At 40.0% G+C, this 23,609-nt stretch overlaps 1 protein-coding gene across 2 annotated transcripts in view; it reads left to right on the forward strand.

Annotated features, from left to right (window-relative positions):
* Positions 1–23,609, forward strand: part of TSPAN9 (tetraspanin 9) — a 169,312-nt gene that overhangs the window by 25,102 nt on the left and 120,601 nt on the right. Inside the window, exon 3 of one of the 2 annotated variants that reach the window (XM_041460596.1) lies at positions 16,108–16,256. The exons of the other annotated variant lie outside the window; for it this stretch is intronic. Coding sequence (XP_041316530.1) covers positions 16,172–16,256 — 85 coding nt within the window. The 5' untranslated portion in view covers positions 16,108–16,171. The remainder of the gene's footprint in view (positions 1–16,107; positions 16,257–23,609) is intronic. 2 annotated transcript variants of the gene reach the window in all.

The raw sequence follows: 23,609 nt of genomic DNA on the forward strand, positions 1-23,609 counted from the left end.
GGTTTCTGCCATGATTTCTTTCTTATGTTGCAGAGTGTATCTGTTATCTCTGACACTTCTTTGGCAATTTTGGACATAACACAAACATTCTCACCAGCCTGTACTGACTGATAGGGCAGATTTTGAAAATGATTGATTCTTGCTTAATTTTTTCATACAGAGTTCTGCAAAGTGCAGGGCTGCTTGGCGTTTGGACAGTGCCGGACAACTGCTGTAGTAAAAGCTGGATTTCCGTAGGAGGGATTAAAACAAATGCAGTAGTAAAACATTTTTCTTTCTGTTATTGGTTCTGGATCACAAGAAGGAGCCAAATTGTAGCATTTTTATTTTGTCCCTAGCTGCCAGTCCTGCAAGTTGGGAGATTATAAGTAGGCTTCACTTATAAAAAAACTGAAGGGAAGATGCCAAAGGGGAAGGGCCAGATTTTCTCTTTGTGAGGCTTAGTTGTGGGGTTGTGTGTGGTTATGCCCCAGTCTGTCACTGTGCAATCTCATTGTTTAGAGGTGTGGAGAAATTAAGCCAGCTGTAAATTGTGTCGATGATTTACAATCAAGGGTAAATGTCTGCTCCCCCTCTCTGAACTGCATTGTCTTCACAGGACAAAAAGGACCAATAAACTTTCATTGGCTATTTTTATCATTATATTTAATAGATGAAACTGTGTCTGCATGCTAGAGAATAGACCTGGTGGAAAGACACTGCTCTTCTGATGACATTTGAGAGCAGATTCTGTTTGAGCTTGACTGCTTAATAGGCCATCCTTCTTTGGATGTGGCTCTCATAAAAGAAATTGCTTTGTAGTAGGCACTCTATATTTTAATATTAAGGTTTCATATTTAAAGGTCCTAGTAGATAACTAAGCTTTGCTTTGGTATTTTCCCCTTTCTGCTTTCCTATTTTAGAGATGAGTGATTGGAAGACTAGTCTTTTTCAGTAGCTTGCTTCATTTTATGCCTGATTATGCAATGTCCTGGCAGCAGTTACTTTATGCTCTCAGGAGAAAATTTCTTACAGAAGTTTAGGTTTTCCTAGTCCATTACAGCTTCCTCTAGTGTGTGAGAATTTAAAGGAAACAGTCCTTTTACAAAAATAAAAAGCTTTTATGCTTTTGACATAAAATTATGCTACCATTCATTGCCATTTACCTCTCCTGCACCATCAGCTTTCATTTTGATCTTGTCTGAGCTGATCAGCCTGTCTGTGCTGATCAGCCCACTGCAGACAGAGTAAAACAAATCAAAATGGTGAAAAAATCATGTGGTAGGACATAAGTCTGGTTCTCTTTCACCTCAAATCTCTTCTCTGTGCAATGTAGGGAAGATGTTGGGTATCTTCCTGTTCTCCACTGCAATCTGTCTGGGTGGGATGAGGACAGTGGAGTGATTTGTCCTCTTTTATGAAATGTGGTGTTGCTGTGTATGAGGAAGTCACAGGAGGAAAACAGAACTTCCCTGCATAATCCCACTGCCTTTGAAAGGCCAGTTGAGAAACACTTTCCCAGTGGAAGAGCTGCAGCAGCCAGTAGGTACTGCTTGTTTTCCTGTGCTTTTTTCAGTGTGAAATTAATTGGACTGCTCTCTGCAGCAGCACCACTGCATTGGTTTGGCTGGTGGTCTAAATAGCTTAAATTCTCCTTGTAAGTTAGTTAAGTCTGTGAGGCACTAATGTAATGGTCTCTTCCTCCCTGAGGGTGAAAAGCTCCTGAGAACAAACATAGAAGCATTTGCAATAACAAAAGCCTCTTCTGTCTTGCTCCAGTTTCTCTTTAGTTTGCTGATGAAGAAGCATCTGGTGCGGCCTTTAGCCGTCCCTTTATAGGCCATAAGTCCTGATACATTGCCAAGTGGCATAATATTATGTTTCAGTTTTATAGAGGATTTTGGAGGGCAGAGAGAACAGTGCACAAAAAGTTTATTTGTTGCACGATAAGGTCATTCTTTAAGAATGAGGCAAAACTACAAGTGTTTTATTTTTGATCAGCTTTGACTTGTGATTAGTTACAGCTTCCCACAACCAATGCTGTCATAGCAGTTTTTATTCTGGGTCATAAACAGTGATTGTAAACCTTAGTAAAATAAAAACAACAACCAAAAAAAAAAAAAAAAAAAAAAAAAACGCTAAGAAGGAATTTGTTTGCAAGAAGGTTTATTTCTGACATGAGTCATACAGTTCATGAACTTCTCACAGATGAGCTCATCATAATCATAAGGGAGATCTTTAGTAGGAATGCTGGTATCTAAGTCACTTAGATATTACCTGCTTCTCAGTGACATAGGGTGCTGTGGATCAGCACATCTGCACTATGCAGCTGTGTTCTTAAAGTAATCCTATAGCTCCTTCCTTCTATTTGAAGCTAAACCTGCTTGAAATGTAGTTTTTCAGTTCCTTAAATTCTGACTTGCATGTCTTCTTAGTTGTAGGAGGTACCTTGGATTTGAAGAAATATCTGGGATAGTTTTTAATTCAGTTTTTTTAATAATGGGAGTTGTTTTCAGTGGTTCCTAAAAAGATTGTGCTAGAAGCTTTGAGTATAGAAACATTTGAAGATTTATCAAGAGGTAGGTTATTGCATTTTGGCAATACCCATAAAGTGCATGTTTTTAGAGAAAAAGAACAGGATTGGCAGTGGTTTTTTCTTTGGTTTTTTCTGGATATGTAAATGATATTCTGTGTTGAAAGAGGCCACAGTGTTCTCATATATAGATCAAGAGACGTATGTGACAGGGATGGGCAATGTGTGATTCATGTCCTAATGATTCCTTTAGTGATTTCGTGAATTTCTGATGGCTGCATTGGTTCAAAATGGATTTGAACATTCTTAACTGGAAGTAGCTAAAGCAAAATTGGCAAGACTTTGCAAAACACATCTCCAAGAAAAAGGAACTAAAAATGATGATTGTCAGAGAGAAAGTACTAAGTGAAATCCTGAGCTCTCAGTTACTTCAGTAATCAAGTGAGATGTCCAGAATATCTGCACAGTAAAGGGATTTATTAAAAAAGTTTTGCTTGATAGGCATTTTTTATTTTTTGGGTTCTTGGGGTTTTTTTTGGTTGGTTGGTTGATTTTGGTATTGACAGCAGTGTGTTTACTGAAAGCCTGTAAGAGCATCTTTTATGGTCTAGTTCCTTTATCTGCAAATGAAATGCAGATAAAAGGACTGTTTATAAGTCAGTCACCCCTTATCTCCACCCCTCCCCCCCTTTTTTTTGCTAGAGTTTAGGTAAGGTTGGGATGAATAAAAAAGCATGCCAAAATGAATTTGAACTATGCTGAACTCTTAGTGGACACAGACAAACCAAATCTAGAACCTGTCTTTGAGATGCCCCTCTTGGGTAGTTTAGTCTATCTCCAATGCCGAGTTGTTACAGCAGCAGTTGTCAGCAGGGCTCAGCTTCTTGGATAATTCTCTCTCATGTAGTTCGGCTGTAATTATTAGAATCAGAACCTTGAATTTTTAAGCTTACAAGTACAGACCATTGAAACGTGAGCCCAATCTGCTGAAGTGGCACTGTGTCTCCTCATAAACGAGCCTCAGCATTCTGTGTCAGCTGCAGGGCCTGCGCAGCATCACTCCATGTAGGTCGCAGCAGTCCAGTTTTGAGGTGACAAGTTCATGCATCACTGTGGCAAGATGTGACTGGGGCCAACAATGACAGGCAATGCAGTACAATGAGATGAAAATGAAAAATAGTTCTGCTTGCTATAGCCTCTAGTTGACACATGTTCCTGACAAATCTGTACTTTGGTTTTGCTTAAGTACCTAATATATTGTTCTAATAGCATTCTTACAGAACTGGTTGATCTGAAAATTATTCTGGAGCTAACAGCTTATAAGGAGTTCTAGCTAATGGTGTGGCAAGAATCTAAAATGGGGATAGTACAGCTTTATGCTGTATTAATTATAACTGGACAGGGATGTAGGATTTCAGGAACCTTGGAAGAAACTTACAAGACAAAAATTAAAAAAGAAACAGAATAGAATAGAGTATTTCAGTTGGAGGGGTCCTAAAAGTATGACACAGCCCAACTGTCTAACAGCTTGAGGGCTGACGAGCAAGACAAAAATTAAAAAAGAAACAGAGTATTTCAGTTGGAAGGGTCCTAAAAGTATGACACAGCCCAACTGTCTAACAGCTTGAGGGCTGACGAAAAGTTAAAGCATGTTAATAAGGGCATTTCCCAAATGCTTCTTAAATAGACAGGGATGGGGCATGGATCACTTACCCAGGAAGTCTGAGGGTTCCAGTGTCTGACCACCCTCTCAGTAAAGATGTGCTTCACATTGTCAAGTCTGAGCCTTCCCTTGTGCAGCTTTGAACCATTCCCAGTTTTGTTGCCCTCCTCTGGATGCATTCTTCCTTCCTATCCCATTTACATTGTGGTGCCCAGAGCTGCTCCCAGCACTCCGGGTGAGGCCGCAGGGCACAGGGGATGATCCCTGCTCTGCCCGGCTGTGCTCTGTGTTTGGTGCCCCCAGGACGCGGTTCCTGCCCTCTGGGCTGCCCGGGCACACCCTGCTGACTCTCACTGAGCTGCTGCTGCCCCAGCACCCCCAGGGCCCTCCCTGCAGGACACTCAGACACTCCTGTCACAGTTTGTACTTGTGCCTGCTGTTACTCCATCCCAGGTGCAGGATCTGGCACTTGTTAAATTTCATGTCAGGGATGATTGCTAATGCTCTGTGCAGATTCCTCTTCAAGGCCTCTTGTCCCTCCAGAGAACCAACAGCACCTCCTGGTTTAGCATCAACAGCAAACTTGCTGATGGTGCTTTCAGCTCCTGCATCCAGATCACCAATAAACACATTGCACAAAACTGTCCCTAGAATCGAGCCCTGCAAAACACCACTGGTGGCCGTTCACCAGCCAGATGTAGCCCCCCTGATTCACTACACCCCTTGGAGCCCTGCCCTTCAGCCAGTTCTTCACCCAGCACAGTCTGAACCTGCTCAGGTCACAGCTGGGACAACTTGTCCAGGAGGATGCTTTGAAGGACAGTATCCAAAGCCTTGCTAAAATCCTGAAAAACCTAACACACCAAAGATTGGATTAATGCTCTATAGAGTTCATGTAGAAGCTATTGAAACTAAACTGTGCTGAGATCTAGACAGAGTCTCTCACAAGCTGTCCAGAGCTTTTTTGCTTTCAGTCTTTGCGTGCAGACTATAGATTCTCTGAGCTTCTCAGCAGTGTGGCCATTGGACAGGAAGGGAAAATAAATGAGAGTGAAAAAAGAAAAGAAGAAAGGGCACAAAAGACAAAGTTAGCTTTTTGTAAGTACAATTGGCTTTTAAAATATAACAGGCACTGTTTTGTGTGGATTTTCCCCCCTCTCTTTCTGTAAAATTGACCTCTTACTTAAAAATTAAGATGTGGGACATGCTAGATTGATGGGCATTTAATCAAATTGATGTAATCTCGTATTAGTCTGTATGTCTGAGGCTATTGTAAAGAAATCAAAACAGCTTAATTTCCACAATTTTTAAATTTATTTTAGTCAGAAATTAGGCTGAATGAATGATTGACTCAACAATCAGTAAATACTTAAGTATTCAAACTATCTTCAGGGTCATGGATAACTCAGCCATAGCTAGGAAAACTCACAGTATTTGTAAAATTTTAAGTCTGGCCCTGGCTTTTTCTTCTCTTGTTTAATTTTTTAGTCCCATTCATTTATCCCTGCAGTGCTCTATGGCTGCTGCCTTTCTGTAAACATCCATAGGTCAGAGGTATTCAATTTGGCTTAAGCAGCATTCTCATGGGCAGTTTGCCAGGAACTCATAGGCTTCACCTAAATTGCACATTGCTGGGAATAATCTCACTCTCAGCTGCTCTTATCTTTTGTTTGTTTCTTGCTTAAACCTCCATCTGGCTTTTTACTGGGTCGAGACAAGTAGCAGTAATTGGTGGTATCTATAATTCCAATAGTTTGAAGCTTCATAGCATATTTGGAGGCAGGTACAGAACAGAGATACTGGAGCTAATAGAAGAAATTTCCACCCAGTTCCCACATTTTTTATAGTCCCTACTGAGAGAAAGTGTGTACTGGCAGTCAGAACATAATAGAGCATCCCCAGCTTCAGCCATAATTTGTTAACAGTCTGATTTCAGCTCATTAAGAAATCCAGTGCAGCTTCCAGCCACAGTAATTCTGATGTCCTGGGACATACAGTCTCATCAGTGTGTTCTCTGAACATCCTATGAGGATGCATGTATTTGAGATACAGGTTGGAAGGATTGGTCAGGAAATAGGTTTTGTCTGGTTAACAGTTCAGACTCACTTTATATTACTTATCATCTAGAGAATAGATTTTCTCACATAAAACATGTCTTTGCTTGGAAGATAAAAATGGTTTTTTAATACTCTCTGCTACTTATTTTTTAAAGCATAAGTCATCCCTTCCTGATGTGATGGAACAACTTAAAATTAGTGTTTCTTTTTGTTTCTGTGGTGAGATCACTGGGGGTTATTTTCTGTCAAAGTCACAGAGAGGGCTTTGAAACAATAATGTCTTGATTCTGAAACACTTGAAAAAACATATCTGAACCTCTGTCACTGCAGGACTGCATGAGCTGAGCCTTGAGGAGAAATTATGGTATTCCAGTGCAGTCATGAAGACTGACAGTATAGAAATTCCTCAAATTCCGAATAGTTACTCTCTATTCACAGATAACTTTATTGAAAACTAAACTTGTGTCTTAGCAAAAAGGCATGTTCTTGGCAGCAGGATGATTTTGACTTTCGATGAGAGACTGATTGTCTAAGTGGGATTTTACAAAATTTTTTTTGTGCCTGATTATCAAGAGTAAAAAGCATGCAGAGGAATAGCTGATTCAGTGTAGACACTTTCCCCTCTGCTTTCCAGTGATCTCTACATTATTCACCTTGAGTGGATGTAAACCGAACCTGAAGCATACCTTGCTTTGTTCCTCCTCTTTCCTCTCCTTGACTGCTGGGAATCTTTTTCTTAAACTGTGTACATATGCAGAACTGTGGCACCCTGTTTTTTATAGATTTAAACCCTTTACTGCCCCAAAATCAGAAGGAGAGAGTCCAGAACTCTTGTGCTTCAAATCAGATAGGTAGCTCATTGGGAATTCTTGTTCCCAGCTAGGCAAGCCCTAAAAGCTTGGGAGCAATTATAGAGAGAAGGTAAACTTCAAGGTAAACTGCAACATCTTTGTGGAAGTCTTGAGTTTCAGGAAGAAAAGCTGGGGATAGCAGCTTAAGGAAAATTCTGTTTTTTTTTTTTCCTTTATTAGAGATTTAAGATGGACATGTTCCCTATTTTAAAGCCCTGCATTTAGTGACTGTGGCTAATGTGCTCCTCAGGGCCGGCAGTAACACAGGCATCTGCATGAGAAATGTTAAACCTGCAGCCATTGTGTTTTGTGAGCTGCCCAAATGATAAGAAGATGCCTGCCTTTACTACTCGTATTTGATTGATGTCTTGACATTTCCTGGAGCAAGCCCATAAATTGATTTGTGTCCTTTTATTTCCTACCTGTTGATCTATCAGGACCCTTTCTAATTGCATCATAATGCAGTATGCAAGAAAAGCGTTTATTTGGCAAAAGTTAGGGCTCTAGTAGCTTGTCTAAGGTAGGAAGGCTGTGAAAGCTTTCAGGCTTTTAGGTGTAACAGAAGAGTGAAGGAAGTGCTCAGCAGATAAAAGCATCTCTGAGTCACAGAATACAAGCTTGGTTGGTTTTGAGAGCAAACACAAGAACCAGGACCAGTTTGTGGGAAGACGATAGCTCAGGAAAAATGAATTTGAGTAGCTAGCAGGTAGTGTAGGAGTTGCTGCTTCACTTCTGCCTATACAGTATTAATGGCAATTAGTGTTATTAATACAAAACAAATAAAGTTGCCCTATGAACGACCAGGTGGATTTGAAGGTGGCCCAGTGAGCTGCAGCTGATGCTTCTAAATTCCATCAGACACGTGGGAAAAGCAGAATGCCTGGGGACATGTTTAACCCGTTTATCAGGGACATGAAAGGTCCTCCCTTCTGCTGGAAAGGTTCGATTGTTGCCCACTGGCCCTGCTGATGGCCAGCTGTCATACTGAGTGCTGGTTTATTTTGCCAGTGGTTTTATTTAGAGTGGCTCTGCACTGACTGAACGTCAGCTCTTTTAGTATCAAATTGAAAGCCATTGACTAAGCTTCTTAATACTGCCATGTGTCGGTAGAGAAAAGGAGAGGCTGAGTGTTAGCAAGATTTTCTGTGGATGGCTCAGATCTTGTTACAGATGTTACATGCCACTAATAGTAGTTTCCTTGGATTTTCTTCACAATTAGACTGCAGTCTTGTGCATTCTTCACCATTTGCTTTCTTGAATGTTCAAAGTTCACTTTTTTAAAGTCCACTGGGTAGATAAAGTAACTTTAAAGAAGATAGGTAACACTCAAGGCTATGTAGATGATAAAAGAAGATGGGGAATGCTAATGGATCATCTATATAAGGAAGCCTGGGAGAAAGTTCAAAGTTGGAACTTCTCAGGAGAGATGAGATTGTGAGAAAAGGAATTTCTTTGTGGTAGAACAACTTGATATTTCCACAGGTAAACATGAAAAACAGGAGGCTTGTGCAGACTGTCAAACAAGTAATTTGTTGAATGTCAGTAAGCTACTTCAGTGTAACTGTGTCAACCAAGTTGAATTACGCTTCAGGAACTGCTTTGCAAAAAGAAAGCTCGGGAATAAGAGCCATTCAGTATCGTGGAAAAAAAATTGGAGCTGTAAGAGTTGGGGAAAAAAAAGCATAATGTTGTAAGTGCACTGTGGATATGCAGTAATAGCCATACAGGAGCTCAGAATTGCAGCTTATTTATTATACTGTAAGCCTTTTTGTTTGTAGAGGTATATCAGTAAGTTTCCTGTTGGAGCTGTAGTTCAAATCAGTTCTTTAAGTGCAAAGATTCACAGTGCCAAGCTGAATTTTGCTGATGTGATGATACAGTATGAATTTCCAATCTGTGCCAGTTTAAGTGTGGGATTGAGGCAGACAGCATGTCTGCATAGGCAAAACCGAGGTGTAGACAAATGACCCCAAGCCTTCATTGGCCTACTGATGGCAGTGCTTGCCTAAGTAGTGCTTTGTGGTCAGCGTGCTCTGCCCATGCAGTCACTAGTGCTCATTAGAGCTCTAGCCTTGCTTTTAGCTTCTTGGATTTCTTTCTGTAAGCATTGTTGAAGGGCATTGCGGGCAAAGGCTGTGGCTTGGAAACTGTTGGTACGTGTGAGACTGGATCTGTGCTGCAGAATGCAGCTCTAAGAGGAGATCCTTGAGGCACTAATAGAGACTGCAGCTTCAGACTGTGTGATGTGGTGTGGCTTGGTGCAGTCAGTTGCTCTGATGGGTGTCAGCTACAGTACAGCCTTCCAATCCTGTCAAAATGCAGAGCTTCAGGAGATATCCTTACACCCTTGTGAGACTTTCATAATTAAAAAAAAAAAAAGCAAAACAAAAAAAGAATTAAATTGTTCACACTAAGGTCTTCAAGATACATATAATAAATGTATTTTCTTTTGTATTATAACCAGAACTGAACTCAGGCTCAGCTGAGATGAAATAACTTAAGGTGTAGCTGCAGAAATGGAAAAAGTCTCTAGCATTCAGCTGGGGAAACTGTTGAGCTTCTGATTGGAACTGTAGTGTTTCTCTTCCTTATGTAAATCCTGCCTCTGGCCAAAGGCATCATTTCCATGGTGTGTGGCTTTTTCTCCAAAATGCAGTGTACATGGACATTGCTGTTTTAATCAGCTCAAAACTTCCCAATGTTTGTCTACCGCAAAGATGCTGCATCAGCTTCTTGCTCACTACAGCTGAGCAGGGAACTGCCAAAACATTATTGCAAATAAAAAACAAAAGGCTGGTGCAAATATGGTGGTCAAACATCTAAAAATGAAAAAAACACCTCAACCTTTCTTTACTCTTCACACCCCATTTTCTTCTTTCTTTTCTCACTTTTTCCTGTAGACTACCTGAACTTTAATTCATAGTTGCAGCAAGAACAGAAGCTTTGCTGGTGTGTAGAACTGAAGTGTGTAATAAAGAAAGGTGTTTATTACCATTCCCTGCCTAGATGTGGGATCGCAAAGCGTTAGTAGCGCTGAGTGACCTGATGTAGGTATCTGTGAAGTCCCTGTTGCAATAGAGAAGCCAAAAATCTCCTGCAGCCAACATGCCATGGTTTTTGACTTGACCTGTGAAACCACAAACCTTCATTTGAAGGTGTAGCTTCTAATTAAAAACTTATTTGCTATTCACCCTGCTACTCTTGTCTTCTTGGAGTTTTTTGTAGTCCTGTTTTTAATAACCTGGGTTACTACAGCTTCTCACAAGACTTTTACTAACACGTAAGTGCTAAACATCTCCTTGATTTGAAAGCTGAGGCAGCAAGGAATTATAGTTTAGGGGTGTTTCTTTATAGTGAACATGCTGCACTACATTTGTATGCCTGCTGTGGAATGTCATCACATATTCCATAATTCAGTGTCACTTGCATCAGAGAGCTACAAGTGCAGGCTGGGTTGTGTTTTATCTGTTGGCTACATCTCTGTAAGACTACAGACTAATGCTCCATCTCCATTTGAGGTAGGAGGGCAGTGGGAGCAAGATGAAGTGTCGCAGCAGTCCTCATCCTTAATCCAGTTCCCAGAAATGACAAAAGGAAATATGCCATCTGATACATTTCATGCACAGTGGTCCCAACCACCAAGGCCTGGCTGCTTGCCAGTGAGGACCTGAGCAGGGCAGAGTTTCAGAATGTGCTTGGGGTGGTCATGAATGTCAAGTTTCTGATGCCTCTCTGAAATGAGATGTAGTAACAGCTGTGCATTCCTATCCCGCTGCAGAACAGGAGTGGGATTCATATTCTGATTCATATTCATTTGCTAGAGGGAGCTTCTGATTGCCTTCCAGATGGTGGTCAACTGAGTCTTGCTTGGGTGTCTTGAGAAGTGTCTGTTATATCAGGAAAATTCAGGAACTGGGAGTGAAGAGAGAGAGAAATAGTCAGCAGTCTTCAAAGAGCATTTTACCAGGAGGTGCTGGCTGTCTAAGGCAGCAGTTAATAGAAAAGGTTATATTCAGTGCTGGGAAAGTCTGCTCCTAGTTCTTGGAGCTGCTTGGTGATAATGCTACAGTAGTTATGTCAGCCACTGCTTTAGTATTTCCATCTGCTGGATGGGATGCTGCTTGTGAGACATAATGACCTTGACAAAATGAAGTTCCTCTCATCCAGTCAGTTACTAGGGATTGTATTTTTCTATTATAACTTTGTGTAGCCCGTATGCAAAAAAAGGTTGTTGGCATGAAAAAATGAGTAAAAGATAGTAACATCAACATTTTGTGCTTTTGTTTCACATAGTAAATCATCACCAGTACTTGTTTAAAAGCTTTTGACCAAGTTTTTGTCTCTACAAGTAAGATGCTGTCATTCTTGTGGGAATTACTCTATTTCTTCCACCTTTAAAACGTGTAACAACCTGCTGATTCAGAAATGAATGTGTCCCTTGGCATCATGTTCCTTCATGGCTCTATCCTTTCCCTTCCTCAGGTCCTCAATCTAATTACTGTCAGTGCAACAGCTGCTGCCTCTGCCCTGCTGAAATCTGTGTCTGTTCATTCCAGCGAGTTTCCCTCTCATTTCCAGGCTCAGCTGAGAGGTACCCTCCGCCTGTGCCTCCTGTTTTTGTCTCCTCCTAACTAATGACATAAAGCATTTTGGTGTACAATTTGCATTAATAAGATGAAAACAAAAATTGCCCCACAAAAATGTAAGCAAGCACTGAAACAAACTGTGTTATATGAGACAGTGCCTCCTTTGGAGCCTTGTTTTGATAACCTTAGATTGGGGAAAAAATCCTACTGTGCATCTTCATGTCTCACTGAACTCTTTCTTCCATGAGTTAAGATCAGCTCCCTTTCCCGCCAGCCCATTGTTTGATCAGGAACGTGCAAGTGCCCAAGATGTAGGGCAACACAAAGAGATGTTGTGTCTGTTCATGTAGCATAAGTATATATATATAGGACAGGACAGCATAGTCTGAAAATGTAATTAAAGGTAATGAAAAAACAAGGAGTGGCGGTGAATAGCATGCATGCATTATTCTAATCCTGCTCCCTTCAGAACAAAGAACAAATGTGGCTGCTGCTGCTCTAGTTGCAGCCTGTTCTTCTTAACCTATCTGCATGAGAAGAATCAATTCAATAGAAAGTAAACGTAAAATACAAAATAATTACCACTAATGTGTTTAAGGATGGGCTCCTCTAAGCTTGCTTTTTTTTTCTGCTTTCTTTTTCTGCTCCATCTAAAAAGTATAATGTGAAAATAAGGGATGGAGGAGAAAGCCCAACCCAGTGTCTTTTTTGCTTTTGAGCCATGTGAAGAATGTCTTCGGCATTTTTTTTTAAATATATAGATGTTGTTTACTTAGATTATTTGTTCCTCTGTGCTAGAAATATAGATGCACCAGCAGTATGGTGGAAGAAAGATTGGTGTTTGTATGAAATGAAGGAAAGGGAGATAGGAAATAGGGGGATAAAGGGTAAAGCTTTGTCCTTTCTCTCTGCCACTCATCCTTTTTGATTTTAAAGCTATTTTGCCTTTGTTTTATTTCCCATTAAAGTTCATGCTTTCAAGCTTATTTTCCACAGCCAGAATCACAATCTCCACTCCCTTCCCACCCCTCTTAAATTTACTAATGCAAACTAGAATTAAAAAAAAGAAAAACAAACAAAAAACCCCCTGCAATTTCAGAACGAACAGCCAAACTGAAGTTGCCAACACTGAGTATGTGTACTGGTGCGTCTAAAGAATTGAGGTCATTTCACTGATGCTACCTAGTACTGAATATTTGATTGTATGGAAGTAGCCATGGAGTTAAATCCTCCATCTTCTACCCGTTCCTACCCTCCCATCAGTAGATGATGATTTCCTCTGTTCGTACTTAAACAGGTTGTCAAACTGACATAGTAGGAACATGCTGGAATTTGTAGGTGACATGAGCATTTAAATTGTCTCCTTGTCAAGGTGAGAGCTGGTTTTTTGTTTTCGTTTTCCTGAGGCAGAAAAAGAGAAAATTGTCATTTGCCTGGGATTTCTCGATGATCTGAACATACAAGTGCCCAGGGCTGCACCCCCCTCCTATTTCTGGTAGAGACCCTGTCACTCCCCGACAAGCATGGACAACCCCCCACTCCTGCATCCCCTGCATTGTGAATCCTCCAGCTGTTAGCCTTGGATGTAGAGTCCATCCATTAGCAGGTCTTCAGGTGACTTCCAGATTTGAAGGTGGCCAGGACCACCCTGACGTCTCTAGAATCCAGTTCCACTAGTTCCCTGACTCCCAGAGACACATGCATACCTGTCTGCCAAGCCACCTGGCTTAGCTACCTGTTTAGCAAGCAAGTAGCTGCTGGCTTTATAGTTCCTAGCAATTACACATGCACTGTAGTTGCTGACACCACACATACATGGACTTTAAGACCTGTAGTCCCGCTCCAAAATCATCACCATCTACAGTGAGGTGCATAAGTAGGCTCACTGACCTTTGGATACCAATCATTCCTACACAGAGTAGAATTTTTTTTCTCTCATTTATCTTCTTTTAATGACTCTTATTCAAGAATTTTTAACTACTAGATAGCTGCAAAACCTCTTTCTGTAGGTTATGACAGTGGTGGGTGCTTGGCTTTCTGGTCATATTTGCATTTATTTTTCAGTTAAGGTGCTTTCTTAGTGCTTATTGTCAGCATATTTCTGTGCTTATATAAGGAAGATTCATGATGTGGTGAGTGATGACCTCACAGGGTTGATGATAACAATTCTGATTAGTTTATTTATGAGCTACTACTTTTTTTTGCTGTAATTGGTAAGATATAAGAGGGATGAAAAGGATGTGGGAACTCCAAAAATACCTCTCTCTTAGGCTGTTTTTACCCAGCTGTTAGACTCCAGTCCTTCAGTTTCCCCCCATTTCTATCAGCTTTCTTTCTTTTTTTTCCCCCCCTCCTCCCTTCAGTCTGCTGCAGCTGTTAGAATTTCATCATTGTCTCCAAATACCACGTTTCCCATTAGCAGCACAGCCCCTTCTGTGCTAAGGGGAATTTAATTTGTGTGCTTTGCATGTATATTATTGTTAGATGGTCTGCAGCCAAAGCAGTACTTACACCTTTGATTGCAGCAAGGGTCAGTTCCTTGGTAAGAGGCACACATAAGATGCATAAATATTGAAGGATGAGGTTTGCAGACTTGCTGGCAGAAAGTGGTTAAGCCTTTTTGTTCTCATGCTTTGCTTTTCAGGTGCTTTTGCACTGTAGTTAACCTTATCAGCATTTGATTTAACACTGGATGCCAGAGTATTTATTCCTTTTGACAGTTTTAGTGCCATGTCACTCACTGACTGTCACAGTTGTATCATATATTAGATGGCTTATCCTAAAAAATTATTTCAGGTATGAAACCACTGCTCATTCTAATATACTTTATCTATATATCTGCTGGGGAGTGGGGGAGATTTTAGCTGATTTTTGGGTTTGTGTGCATTTTGAATCAATGGCTTTTGTGAATTTCATTCTGCTTACTATCTTCATTTCTGCCTGATACTCATTTTGCATTTACTTTGGCTTTGCAAAAAAAACTCTGGTAGTGCCCTTGCTCTTTCATTACAGTTCTCCATGATTAGAGTCTCTGAGGGACTCCTGCTGGGCGTGGAAGGGCATCTTAATTTGGACTTGGGGGTCAGTTTGGAGTTCTAAGTTACTCATAGCATGGTTCTATCTTGCTCCCAAAATGGCCTAAAATAGATGATAATTACAGTTTTCTTTGCTATCCTCTGGTTCTCTTTAATAGAAGTCTTAACTCTCCTCAGGCTGCAATGCCTGTAGATTTATCTTACTGGACCACTGGGAAGAGAAATTTATTCCACGGAACAGAATAGGCCTTCAAGTCTGAACTGGTTTGTTCTTCACATGTAGTCCTCATGTGTGTATCTATGTGCCAAAATAAACCATGTGACCTTGGATGTATAGGATGAAGTCATGGGAGGGACATCTGTGCTCACTGATGCAAAGCTTCTATTTGCACAGCTGAGCACTGAAAGCATCATGCCATTGTGTATTGCCTCATTTCTACATTGGATGCATATTGTGAATTCTGTTGGGCAAATACAACCTTATTTTGTGCAGTCTAAGATAGTTTAAAACAAAGTACTTCTGACTGGACTTGTCATCTGTCAAAAAATGTCAAGGGCATTTGCACAACACTTTGACAATTCTAGATACTTTTCTTTTTTTCTGTCATGCTTGTTTCAGTAAATCCTTTGTAAAGAGATAGCAGATGCAACTCCTTTTGCAGTGCGAGTTCTCTGTATAATGCATGGGCTTAGGACACTTTCTAGTCCACCAGCATATCCTGGTGCATGGGGTTATTCCTCTATAGGTGCAAGAGATTGCATTTCCTTTTGTCACTTTTCATGAGGTTCTTGTGAGCCCATATCTCCAGCCTGTCAAGGTCCCTGTGAATGGCGGCATAACCATCTGGTGTATCAGCCGATCTTGGTTTTGTATCATCTGCAAATTTGTCCAAGGGAGACAGTGACAGTGGCAAATACAGCTTCACAAAATTCTCATTGACTTTGGTAGCTCAGAGTGAAAGCAGGATCTTGCCAAGTAGTGGCCTAGGGAGAAAGAGTGTTTGCTGGATGCAGTTTAACTCCGTGGTGTAAAGCTTAAAAAAGTTTTCCTCCACCTCAGGGCTCCTGGATTTCTCTGCCAATGAGGACTGTGTGTGACCTTTCTATGTTTTAATTATTCAGGAAGGATGTCCTATGCTAGAGAGTGCCTGCTAATAAAAAGTCTGAAATAAATGCTTCAAATGACTACTTTTGATGCATTCTTTAAATCCTGTAAGTCAAGGAGATCCTAGTTGGAAATCCTTATGAGACTCTAGGAAGCCCTGAGGGGCTGCAGGTGTTGTCTCTCAGTACATAAGTAATGCTCAGCACATTTTGAGTTAAAGGAAAAGTGATTTTTTTGGTAAATATATATAGATTCATGACTATCTTGGATGGACCTTTCTGTTTCTTACTTTTACTAGTCAGGAGGGACCTGCTCTCTTCAGCAGTCTGCGACTTGTTGGCCACGTGGCTTTGATATGCTCCATGCAGGACAGAATGCCCAGCTCTCCTCCACCTGGTGTTGAATGCTGCTGGTTGAAAATCGCATCTTCTATGGCTAATGCTCACAGTAAGCAGTCCTGAAAGTGCATTTCTACCTTGTGTTTATTGACCTAGAGGTTCTGGGGAGATCACTTTAAACAAAGTGTTTAAACTCTGCAAGCCCTGGTCTGAAAACAGGTGTTGAAAACTGATTGCCAACTTGCTTTGGGGATGTGGACTTAATTGGTTCATTCTGCTAACAATGTTTTTAATAGACTTATCTCTTACAAGTCTCATCAAGTCCTCTTTGCTTTCTCCTGCCAAATAAATATTCCCTAATAATCCCCAAATCTCTTCCTTCATCTTCATTATTTATTTGCTTGTTTAATAAATTTTTTTTCTCCCAGAAGCCTAAACTGACTTACATGTGGGCTGCTCCTTGGCTGAACCACATAGCAGTGGCTATGGTGTGCTGTATTTGTTCTCTGAAAAACTCTGGAACTCCAGAAGATCAGGGCTACATAGTGGTGTTCCTGAGGCATGTGGAGGTGCCTTAGAAGAATAATAATGAAACAGGTCTTGCATTTCTCTGCTATGCTAAAGCAACGGGGAAGCAGTTAGTTCTGGGCTTCCTGTGTTGTACTGAGCTTCTCTTCTTCCATCCCTAAAAGTTCTCAGTGAATTCAGAAATGCTTGAATCACATTAAGGAAAACCCCAAAGATAGGGATCTTCTTGGGTATTTGCAGGATTATGGGCTGCATCTCCTGTAGAACCCCATACTGCAAGTGCCTTCCTACTTGAGAGTAAGATATTAGCAACTAATAACTGATTTCATTTAAACTCTTACCTAAGCATGCTGTGTAATTGCTTCATAAACAATCTGAATAAACATTTTGAATGATGTTTTAAAATTCAGTTGATCTAATTTATTTTCCACAAGAGTATCTTTAGAATAGAATAGATTATTTCAGTTGGAAATTTATTTCAGATAAACTTCTGCTCTGTCAGCGTCCTGATGGAGGAATTGCACACACGATCTGCAGCACCTTTCCCAAGGAAAGAAAAGGAAGGAAATGCAGATTTGTAGATTTTGTCCATGTCACTCACTCACAAATAGGTCCCTGCAGAATAATAAAGAGCTTCAGTGCCATTGACTTTTTTTTTTTCAGCTAAATGGTCACAGGCTTCACACAGTATAAGGTCCCTCTAGCTGGGTACCATTTTAGGAGAGCTCTATATTATATTACATGTTTCTAGCTGCTGGTTCAAATTTCTAAAGTAGGATTTTTCTGATTACAAGCTAAAGTTTGAATTTCCAGCCCCACTGAATCCCCCTCCAAATCTGCTGACTCTGCCAGGCAGACTGATGTTTTAGTGGATTTGTTAATGTTCAAGCTACATTCTTACCATTCTTTTCTCACAGGAAAATATCTGTAAATAACTCTGTCTAAAATTTCTTACTCTGCTGGGTTTCCTGTCACTCTCAGGAACTTTAGTGCCTTCTTTATTTTGAGTGTTAGTATATCTCCAAGAATAACCAACTGAGGGTATGATGATGGATCAGTGCCATTTGGGTAAAGAAGTATATGTTAAAATGTTCTTTTCCTACCTTGTTTTAAAGGTACATAGTATCACTTTATCCTTGCATGTTTTAAGGGAGATTTTTATTTCTAGGTTTTAGTCTCAAAGTAGGATTATTGTAACACTAGTTTCTTCCTTTGTTTCCTGAATGAGTCATTGGTTCTATTAAGGTTTAGTGATTGAATCTCACCCAAAAGCCTTCCTTCTCCCCCCTAGTTCTAAAGTTTTCAACCTCAAAAGCCAGTATCAAAAATTACATTTATTGTATCAAGAACAAGGAGTCCAGTTTAACTAGGAAAAAATTTGCAAAGCTGTTACTGAGTATAAAATCTAGTTGTAACTGTGAAATTGAATTCAAATTTCTTCTTATTTTCTTCCCCTTCAAGACAATTGGACACATTTATTTAATCTCATTTCTAGTCCTTTGTCTCATCCCCAAAACCACTCTTTACAGTTTCTTTTGATTCAAAATAGATGCACTAATGAACTCTATCAATAGAGCTAGGTTTAGGCCAACATTTTTGAACTTTTGCACTTAAAAATAAAGACTTCAATATATTTTCCTTTTTTTATATTAAAAGATTTTGCAACAAGATTGTAGATAATTGACAGTTTTACAAATTAACCCTAAGTGTCAATTTCAGAACTTTAAAGCAGTCAAATTTCAAAAGCTAGTCAGTATTCTCTATTTGGACCACTGCCAATCCTTGTTGCACTTGGGAGGTGAGGTTTCTATGTTTTTCTGAAGCATTCCTTTGACACTTTCTCTCAAAAAGCAGCAAATAATCTGTTTGTTATCCAGTTTCAAGAACTCAGTAGAACATCTGAGAAGTGCTAGGTACTTCACATTCATCAGGGTCATTTTCTTGAATACCGACTGTCTTTTTGTGACTTTTCAATCCTTCTAAGGACTGCTGTGGGAGTCAGTCAGCAAACTGGTGAGGACCTTCTACAGCACTGTGCTAGGGCAAGGACTAAATGGCTTAAACAGGGTTAAACAATGCCTTGGTTTGAGAGAGTTCTGTTGCTCCAGGTTTTAGTTGCAGTGTGGCAGGGTTGTGGCTTGTGTCAGGCGTGTGGTTGGAGCCACGAGTGTAGGAATCTGCATTATCTGAGTTTTGGAAGCTGTGCATTGTCTGAGTGTAGGAAGCTGTGCATTATCTGTGCTCTGAGCGTGTGAGGAGTTTCCTCTTTGCACACAGCTGGGTGCCTCAGCTGGATGAAAGCTTTTCCACATTCCTCGGCTCTTAAGAGCGGAACTTTCTGCGTTGAAAGGGTGAGGTACCTGTAGCTGATGGAAGCCCCAAGCATGGAAAACCATGGTCTTCTTACAAACACCATCTCGGGAATTTCAGGATCTTTGGGTTTTCTGCTCTCAGCAGACAAGCCTGAAGCTTAGTCAGCTCTGTGTGGAGGGGAATGTGTTGTAATTGTACACTCTCCTGTAGCAGGTAGGCAATTATATGCAAGAATGACACAGTAATAAGAGCTACAAGCACAAACTGTTTTAAGGTAAGATCTTTTTGCTCTGGTTGGCTGGCAGTTTGGACTTAATTGGAACTTATTTTATTATTCTGATAATTTATATTGAATTTAAAGGCATTGTGCTGGCTGATAGGAGTATATTAAATGTAGCAAATCTTCTGCTGGGTAGTCTATAATACAAGGCATTTTCAAGAGCTGGCAGGCTTTGTACAGGCCAAATTATCATGCAGAATGTCTGAGAGCATATGATTTATGCCAAAGGTGCTGTAAGATTGCATAAATTTAAGACTTTTATTCTCAACTATTGTATTCATACACTAAAATAATTATAGGGTGCTGACGATGCAGCACCATTTAAGAAAATGAATGACTTAATTTTACTTAAGTCTATTGTTAAAGATAAAACTATGTAACTGTATTAAAAAAGAAAAGAAGAGAAAAACCTTGCACAAGATGATGAAGTGCTGTCAAGTCATAGATCATAACACTGCAACTGGGAGTAGCTCTCTGTGGAGGAATTGTATTGGTTTTACATCCTTTATTTTAAAGAGTCCTTACATGATCAGTGTGTTAAAATCAAACAAATGTTAAAATTTGGTGAGACCTCTGTTGCTGTTAACCTTTCATATTGACTGACTGAGAGCACGGCCAGCAGTTGGATCTGAACTGACTCACTGCTAAACCTGCTATAATTATTTATAATCATTGTCTGTTAGTGGGGATGGGGATATCATTATTTCTGGCACAAAGATACTCAGAAGTGGAAAATTACTAGGTCTTGTGTGTACACTTAGTACCACAGTGGTACCACCTGATGGGTGGCACTTGGGTGTGAGCACCTACAGCTTCAAGCTGAACCCAAGACTGTCTGCTTGACCATGTCCTGTTTGGAAACCAGGTTCCTGTGTGTGTGTGTGGGCATTGTTTGTGCTGTAGGAATCCAGGCTCTCTTCTGGTTGACTGGTAGGAGATAAGCTAGGTGGAAAATCTCTTCTGGTAGGAGAGCTTGTCCATCCACTGAGGCATGGGGTTTGTGAGGCCTGCAGGGAACAAAAGAACTTGACAGACCATTGGCACAGAAACAGAAACTTCTTTTGTCCTCACCCTTACAAACAGGTTTGCTTTTCCAGCAAAGTACTTTGGCTTTGGAAATGGCTTTCCTTATTTGACAGACCAGATGAAAAATATGAGTAAACGATGAAAAAAAAAAAAAAAGAGAGATAAAAAATTCCCCACCAGGTTAGGAACAGGCTGAACCAAAGAGCTTGGACAGGCAGTGACAGGACAAAGAAATGATGCTGAGACATAGCCCATGTCAAGCCCAAATGTGACAAACTGAGAAGCACCAGCCATCACTCAGCAGCTCTTCCCTGTGCAGTGCTGTGGCTCTTTAGGTCCTAATCCTCATTAATTACCTATTAGTAACCTACAGCTGTGTGGCACTTTGATATGAGGCTGGGTTTGGTGTCCAAGTGGAAGCAATGGAGCTGGAGAAGAGGAATTGTGGGGAAGGATGGATGGTACATATGTTTTGTTGTACCATTTCTTAACCCCCTGTATAACTCCCTTACATAAGGACCCTGAGGGCAAATTCAGTGTTGACAAGTCACAAGCAGTTGCCCCTTCATCTGCTTCTCACTCACCATCAACAGTGAAATGGGAAATGGGTAAAAGTGCAGCAGGAGAGGAATCATAGATAAATAGCTGCTGCTATTTGCTATTTCCAGGTCAGCATGACACTGACAATCCAAGTCCCAGTTGTGCTAAAAATTTTTGATAAGAGCTCAGACATTTAATATTTGAGATCACCTTCCTAGTTTAAGTTGTGATAGGTGTATCCTAACAGGTTGTTTTTTTTTTTCCATTGCTTCACATCAATCCTCTGGTTTTATTTATCATATTTCCAGTTTGAAGCACTCTGATATTTTCTTTTTCTTTTTTTTTTTAAGTAAACCTAAAGTATTTATCTGTAGCAGTATTTATCTGTTAGAACAGAGTGGTGTTGATATAAACTGATACAGTGATGCTCTGTTTTCCCAGCCTTCCAGAAAATTGCTGGTCAGCAATACCTACTGTGAAATATATAGTCTTCAGGTGATATAAATGAGGTGTGTGGACTTACAGGCTTTTGTGGAACTGTGCTGAATTTTTCTAAGATAAATTTAATTTCAACTCTGACAAAACAAGTGAAAGAACTGCAAAAAGCTTGACAGTTGCAAGAGAGTGACCTATAGTAGAGTGACCTCTAAAGAAGGAAAAATGAGCAACCTCACTTTTTTTCCCTCTCATTTGTACTGCTTAAAGAAAGCTTGGAAGATTATGTCCATGTTTTTACCACTTATAACAATAAAAAACTCAGATCTGGCTAACCATTAAAAGATGTTTTCAGTAATTGGAGAATAGTAGCAACACAGCTTTCAGATTAATTTTGAAATAAATTATTACTTGAAGATCCATATTTTTTAATGTAATTCAAGCACTTTCTGAATTCACTGAGAATTTTTAAGGATGGAAAAACCACAAGTCCACAGCAGAATTACCTATTTTCAGAATACAGTTAAAAGCAAACTTTATCATTATGCTATATTAAATACATCCAAAACCTGTTGAGACAAATGCCTTCTTCTTCTCTTTTTTTTTTTTTTTTTGTAACGTGGTTTTAAATTCCCAATTTTATGATAAGTTAAATAACAGGGAACTTATCCGGATTAATCTTTTTTCCCCCATCATTAATTTAGTTGTTATTCTCTGGGGAAAAATAGATTTGGTGTTAGCTCTGTTGTTAGTTTTGGCGGGGAGAATGGGAAATAGGAAAATGGTTTTACTGCTTCTCATCATATAATGAATGGTCCACTGATTTAGAATTTCGATTTCCATGTGTTTTGCATTATGTTAAAACCTCAAAAACTACTTATTAGCTGGTATAATATTTAATTTAGGATTATGTAAAATTGGATGTGAAATTGGTTTGAAATCTGGAAATGAGTTAAAACTGTAAAAATTTGTTATATGGTTATATAAGGCTACATTAACTGTGCTGGAGGCTTAAAGAATAATGTTTCTAAAAACATGCTTTGCATTTAAAATTAGCATTAGGGCAAAATATCTATTATATATCGAAGTTTATTTGTTAGTCACTGTGTTGAAGTATAAAAATTGAACTTATCACTGTGTTTCAAGGTTTGGGGTGTTTTTAGTTAAGAAGAAAGCAAGTTATTTTTTCTTTTTTTTTTTGTCTTTGTTAATCTACAACTTCTGTGAGGTTGTGTTGGGGTTTAGCCCCAACCAACTAAGTCCCACACAGCAGCTTCCTCCCTATGGGATGAAGAGAATGGGAAGTGTAAAAGACAGAAAACTCATGGGTTGAGATAAAGACACTTTAATAGGGAAAGCAAAATCTGAGCACTCAATCAAAGTGAAACAAGGACTCATTCACCACTTCCCATGGGCAGGCAGATGGTCTGGAGTGATTCCTTGCATCAGTTGGGGTCAGCTGTCCTGGCTGTGTCCCCTCCCAAGTTCCTGTGCTCCCACAGCCTCCTTGCTGGTGGAATGAGGTGAGGAGCAGAGGGAGCCTTCATGCTGTGCAAGCACTGCTTAGCAATTAAAAAAAACCAACAAAAACCTCTGTGTTATCAGCACTGTTTCCAGCACAAATCCCATACCAGCCCCACACCAGCTACTGTGAAGAAAATTAACCGTATCCCAGCCAAAACTAGCACAGGTGGTGATGAAACAGAACTAGTTTTTTAAGCTGCAGTGACAACAGTAGCTTCTCAGAAAATCCTGCTGCTGTCAAAGGTGATATCACCCAGTTCTATTCTACACTTTATTTAACAGCAAACCTGGAATACTTGAATATGTCTATCTAATTAAAAATATTTTAATAGCGTGGCAGGTTTTAGATCTTAGAGGTTGTCATAACTTGGAATTTTTAGTAATTTCATTTGAGGTGAAAATATACCTTGAACTTGCAGATATATCTGGTTGTCTGATTTACTTAAAGCAGTGAGAGACAAAGCAGTCATTGTTCATAACCAGCGTAGGTTCACATGGGGAAAGTCCTGCTTAACCAAATTAACTTCCTTTTATGCCAAGGTCTCTCACCTAGTTGACCAAAGGAAGCTTTTCTTTTTTGTAATTTTATCCAAGCTTTAGATACTGTCTCTAACAGTGTCTTTCTGCATAAACTGTTCATCACACATCTACACAAGTTCACAGGACATGGAGTGAGCAAAGGGCTGTCGGCTGGGGCACAAGGGGTTATAGGAAATGGAGTTACATCAGCCTGGCAGTCAGTCACTAGTAGTGTTCCCCATGAATCAGTTTTAGGGCCAGTGCTCTTCAATGTCTTCATAAATTATCTGGACACTG

The sequence above is a fragment of the Pyrgilauda ruficollis genome, unplaced genomic scaffold (assembly GCF_017590135.1).
Source record: "Pyrgilauda ruficollis isolate IOZ18807 unplaced genomic scaffold, ASM1759013v1 scaffold146, whole genome shotgun sequence".
NCBI lineage: Eukaryota > Metazoa > Chordata > Aves > Passeriformes > Passeridae > Pyrgilauda > Pyrgilauda ruficollis.